Consider the following 6007-nt stretch of genomic DNA (forward strand, 5'->3'; position numbering starts at 1 on the left):
TGTGTCTTCGGCGGGACGGTGCACCGGAGCGGAGAGTCCTTCCAGAGCAGCTGTAAATACCAGTGCACCTGCTTGGACGGGGCGGTGGGCTGCGTGCCCCTGTGCAGCATGGACGTCCGCCTGCCCAGCCCCGACTGCCCCTTCCCCCGGAGGGTCAAGCTGCCCGGGAAGTGTTGCGAGGAGTGGGTGTGCGACGCGCCCAAGGACCACACCGTGGTGGGCCCTGCCCTGGCGGGTGAGTTGAGGCTTTTCTCCAAGTCGGTGTCGCGATTCTCTCCCCGGGAGGGCGTCGCCCCGACTGGGCGTTTTACCTCGTGTTTGTGTTCTCTGCCTTCGCAGCCTACCGACTGGAAGACACGTTTGGCCCAGACCCAACTATGATCCGAGCCAACTGTCTGGTCCAGACCACAGAGTGGAGCGCCTGTTCCAAGACCTGTGGGATGGGCATCTCCACCCGGGTCACCAATGACAACACCTTCTGCAGGCTGGAGAAGCAGAGCCGCCTGTGCATGGTCCGGCCATGCGAAGCCGACCTGGAAGAGAACATTAAGGTATGTGTTCTGCTCCTGGAACTCGTTTTCACCGAATGACAGCGGATGCCACCCCCACGCACCCAAGTTAGGCCTCTCGCCCCTCTTGTTAGGACAGGCTCGTTATCGCCAAAAATATCTAACCATCGAGCTGTTTTGCTGGAATGAGAGATTGTGTACTAGCAACCAACAATTTTCCACTACAGAATCCTCCACAGTGTTAATTCAAGACATTCCGAGAGAGGCCATGTCTATTTTTGGAAAACGGGCAAATGAGACTCAAAACTTCCTCTCCTCAAAATATAAACACAAGTCAGACAACAGCAGACTAGAGCACAGGGTTGAAGAAAGCCACTCCCCTTGTAGAGTCACTGATTTTTTTTCCCCCCCTCTCTTCTCCCTTGTCTTCCTTAGAAGGGCAAAAAGTGCATCCGTACCCCCAAAATCTCCAAGCCTGTCAAGTTTGAGCTTTCTGGCTGCACCAGTGTGAAGACCTACCGGGCCAAGTTCTGTGGCGTGTGCACCGACGGGCGATGCTGCACCCCCCACAGAACCACCACCCTGCCCGTGGAGTTCAAGTGCCCCGACGGCGAGGTCATGAAAAAGAGTATGATGTTCATCAAGACCTGTGCCTGCCATTACAACTGTCCCGGAGACAATGACATCTTTGAGTCACTGTACTACAGGAAGATGTACGGAGACATGGCGTGAAGCCAGAGGGCGAGAGACATTAACTCATTAGACTGGAACTTGAACTGATTCCCATCTCATTTTTATGTAAAGATGATTTCAGTAGCACAGTTATTTAAGTCTGTTTTTCTAACTGGGGGAAAAAGAGTCCCACCCAGTTTAAAGCATTGTGTGCCACATCAAACGAATAGCCTATCAACCCCAGACACTGGTTTGAAGAAAGTTAAGATTTGACAGTGGAACGACATGAGCACACAGCACCAGAATGTATACTAAGGTGTGACTTTCGGAGAAGTGGGAGGGCACCAGCAGAAAGGCTATGGCCATCAGCTGTCCTCTGAAAGCAGCTTTGTGCCTGCTTTGTGTGGCATCGAGAAGAAAAATTTTAGCATGCTCGCTGGCCTGCTTGTAGCTCCAGCGACAGCTAGGATGTGCGTTCTCCAGCCATTATGAGGCCGAGTCAAGTTGTTCTTTAAGTGAGAATAGCAGATTCAGCTCTGACGTTCTGATTCGAATGACTGTTCAGGAATCAGAATCCTGTCTATTAGACTGGACAGCTTGTGGCAAGTTAATTTGCCTGTAACAAGCCAGCTTTTTTTTTATTGATATTGTAAATATTGTGTGTGTGTGTGTGTGTGTGTGTGTGTGTGTATATATATATTTGTACAGTTATCTAAGTTAATTTAAAGTTGTTTGTGCCTTTTTGTTTTTGTTTTTAATGCTTTGATATTTCAATGTTAGCCTCGATTTCTGAACACCATAGGTAGATGTAAAGCTTGTATGATAATTCAAAGCATGAAATGGATACTTTGGAAATTCTGTTCAGTTAAGAGTAACAGTCCATCAAAACAGATTGTTTGCGAAGGTGAGTCAGCAGTGTCCTTGGAAGTCTGATTTCTAGGTAGGAAATGTGATAACCTCACTTTTAAAGAACAAATGGCCTTTATTTTAAAAAATGAGGGGCTCTATACAACAGATCAGGTTTTTCACCTGGAAGCATTTGTCTATGACTATGACTGTTTTTTGGACAGTTTATTTGTTGAGAGTGTGACCAAAAGTTACATGTTTGCACCTTTCTAGTTGAAAATAAAGTATATATTTTTTCTATAAAGGGCTTGGTTATTTATTCTTCTAAACATTTATCTGTTTTCTTGAGTACAAATGGGAAGTTTGTGTTTATCTTAAGATAATTCCCCAACAATTTTCTAAATACCTTTTATCATATATCCTAGTGAATTGGTTAATTCATAGAATTTCAGCATAAACATAACGTCACTGTGAATCGGGTGTCACTGACTTGCAAGCGTGCATACCATGCTGAGTACACAGGCATTCTTATTAGCCTCACAGTGCTTTATAAATACTCTAACTTCAATTCTCATTAGAGTATTCCTCACCTCTTTTGTATCACAGCTGTTCCACTTGACATTTAGTACCTCTCAGGCCATTGATCTACAACCCCTTCACATCACAAACTAGTCTTATGTGCTTTGCACATGGAAAATCTTTCATTTTTAAAATTTTACGCCTTACTGTAGGTCTGTTTCTGAATTTCAATATCTTTAACCTGAAAAGTATGAAGTGAGAGCTATGTTAAAATGGAGCTATTTAGTAAGCCTTATTTTGTATAATTCTGTTTTCAGTTGCCATGGTATCCAGTGACCAATAGTCAATGGCATAAACAGAAAAGGGATGATAGGAAAATCTTCCATTTACTACTCTTAATAGAATTTGTCTTAAAAGTAATTTCTTCATTTACCTAAGTCTTTGGCTTTATTGGACTTAAAAACTAATGGACCAGACCTTACCAAATGGTTTTTTGTTTGTTTGTTTGTTTGTTTGAGTTAGGGTCTCACTCTGTTGCCCAGGCTGGAATGTGAGTGCAGTGGCAGGCTCACAGCCACCCCAGCATCTACCTGCTGGGCTCCAGCATTCCTTCTGCTTCAACCTTCCAAGTAGCTGAAACTACAGGCGCATGCTACCACACCCAGCTAATTTTTTAAAAATTTATTGTAGACATGAGGTCTCGCCAAGTTGCCCAGGCTGGTCTCGAACCCAGGGACTCAGGCAATCCAAACTGTAATCCAAAGTGCTGGGATTACAGGCTGAGCCACCAAGCCTGGCCACCAGGTAGATTTTAAGTAATAAAATGAAATTGTTCAAGCAGCTTGGTATGGAAATAATATTGTACCTATCCAGGTAGATTTTAGTCTACTGAGAAGTGAACCAAAGTGGCAAAAACAAAAGGAACCTGCCAAGAGAAATTAGAAGCCCAATTTTCTTCCAGATGAGACTAACTGTGAGTTCCATGCAGGGAAGAAAAAAATGCAGACAGACTAACCTTTCCCAGGGTAATCAGCAATGTTGTAGTGCCAGTGTCATTCTGAGAGACAAAAATACACCTGAAAATAAAGACTACTTCTACAAACAAGAGCCCACACCACAAACCAAAGGGAAAACTTCCTGTGTTCAGAATGTGAAGAGTATTTCTGGTCAAAACCTTGGGCTTTAGGACACACCTAAATACGTATATAGCAACGCCATCAGCAGCAACACCTCACTTCCCCAAACAAGGGCACATGTACACACACATGCACACAGATAGAAAGTACATTGTTAGTTCACATTTCCTTTCTGTCTCTTGACTCCTAACAGCAAAGATGAAGGGTCATGATGACTGAGCCTGACTTTCTGAAAGGAATCAGAGCAGTCTGGAAAGATAGAAGCATAGATTTCAGATTTTCCAGATACCCAAATAAAAACAGACTGACTAGGTTGCAAAACCAAAACCTCATGAACCACATTTATAAGAAAATTAGTTGAAACGCCTTCTGGTCCCCCAAAATATTAGTGAAGGAAAATCAACTACTGTAAGATTTGTGCCACATCAGCATGTGTGTGAAAAAAGCAGAAAAACACAACAGGGCATCTCGTGATTTTGAGAATAGGAGAACACCAAAACAACCAGTTGTTCTGCATTCACAAGAAATACAGGAGGCCGGTTTGAGAGCAGCTGCTGAAACTGGAAGTGGTTTTGGTCTACCACTCCAAAAAAACTCTCAAACCAGGACTCCGACCCAAGAGAGAACCCTCATACTCCTGGGAGTGGAAGCCAAATTGAGCAGATCACTGAACAATGTCTCAAAAAACACAAATGGCCACCAGGTGTATGAAAAATTGCTCAACATTACTAATCATCAGGGAAATGCAAATCAAACCACGATGAGATATCACTTCACACCTATTTAAATGGTGATTATCAAAAAGACAAAAGATAACAAGTGTTGGTGAGGAGGTGGAGAGAAAGAAATCCATGTACACTCTTGGGAGGATTGCCAATTAACACAGTCATTATGGAAAACAGAATGGACCAGGGGCGGTGGCTTAGCCTGTAATTCCAGCACTTTGGAAGGCTGAGGAGAGAGGATTGAGCCCGGGGATTTGAGACAAGCCTGGGCAACCTGGTGAGACCTTGTCTCTACAACAAATCACAAAAAAGCTAGCTGGGCGTGGTGGTGTGCACCTGTAGAGGGCTGAGGTGGAAAGATCACCTAAACCCAGCAGGTTGAGGCTTCGATGGCTGTGAGCATGCCACTGCACTCTAGCCTGGGTGACAAGAGTGAGACTCCAACTCAAAAAAAAAGAAAAGAAAACAGAATGAAGTTTTCACAAAAATGTTAAAGATAGAATTACCATATGATCCAGCAACTCCATTACTGAGTAGCTATCCAAAGGAAATGAGGTCAGTATGCCGAAAGAATATCTGCTTCTCGTGTTCATTGCAGCACTATTCACAATAGCCAAGTTATGGAATCGACCTAAATGTCCATCAACAGATGAATGGATAAAGAAAATGTGGTGTGTGTGTGTGTGTGTGTGTGTGTGTGTGTGTGTGTGTGTGTATTTGTGCAATGGAATACTATTCAGCCATTATAAAAGAAAGAAATCCTGGCTGGATACGGTGGCTCAAGCATTTAATCCCAGCATTTTGGAATACCGAGGTGAGAGGACTGCCTGACTCCATGGGTTCGAGACCAGCCTGGAGACTTGGCGAGACCCCATCTCTACAATAAATCAAAAAATTAACTGAGCATGGTAGCACACCTGTAGTTCCGGCTGCTTGGGAGGCTGAGGCCGAAGGATCGCCTGAGCCCAGCAGGTCAACATTGGGGTGGCCATGAGCATGCTGCTGCACTACAGTCTGAGCGATGGAGTGAGACTCCAACCCAAAATAAATGAATGAAATCATGTCATTTGCAACAACATGAATGAATCTGAAGGGCATTATGTTAGGTAAAATAATTCAGGTACAAATACCACGTGATCTCACTCATATATGAAATCTAAAAAAGCTGGTCCCATAAAAGTAAAGAGTCGAATGGTGGTTACCAGGGGCTTGAGTGGTTAGGAGGTTGAAAGATATTGGTCAAAGGATACAAAACTTCAGTTACAACAGAGGATTAAGTTCAAGAGATCTATTGTACAATGTGGTGACTTTAGTTACTAATAGACTGTATTCTTAAAAAACACTAAGAGAGTGGATGTAAAATGTTCACATCACAAAACTGATAACTATGTAAGGTAATGCACATGTAAATTAGCTAGATTTAGCTATTCCATGATGTATGTATACTTCAAAACATCACATTGCACACAATAAGTTACAATTTTATCTGTCATTGTAAAAAATAACAAAATAAAATCTGAGCATATCAGAGACAACAGACACTAAAAGATCTAGATTAAAATGAGGAGAACTGCCGGGCTTGGTGGCTCAGCCTGTAATC

The 6007-nt window shown here is 43.3% G+C and overlaps 1 protein-coding gene across 1 annotated transcript; it reads left to right on the plus strand.

Annotated features, from left to right (window-relative positions):
- CTGF (connective tissue growth factor) lies at nucleotides 1-2331 on the plus strand (the record flags this gene model as incomplete). The annotated part of the gene is made up of 3 exons (XM_008071891.1): nucleotides 1-235; nucleotides 340-551; nucleotides 945-2331. Coding segments are annotated over 3 exons (744 nt in total), but the record flags the coding sequence as incomplete, so codon positions are not given.
- Nucleotides 2332-6007: the final 3676 nt, after the last annotated feature.

This window comes from Carlito syrichta, unplaced genomic scaffold (assembly GCF_000164805.1).
Source record: "Carlito syrichta isolate Samal-C Ts95f unplaced genomic scaffold, Tarsius_syrichta-2.0.1 Scaffold314781, whole genome shotgun sequence".
Lineage (NCBI taxonomy): Eukaryota > Metazoa > Chordata > Mammalia > Primates > Tarsiidae > Carlito > Carlito syrichta.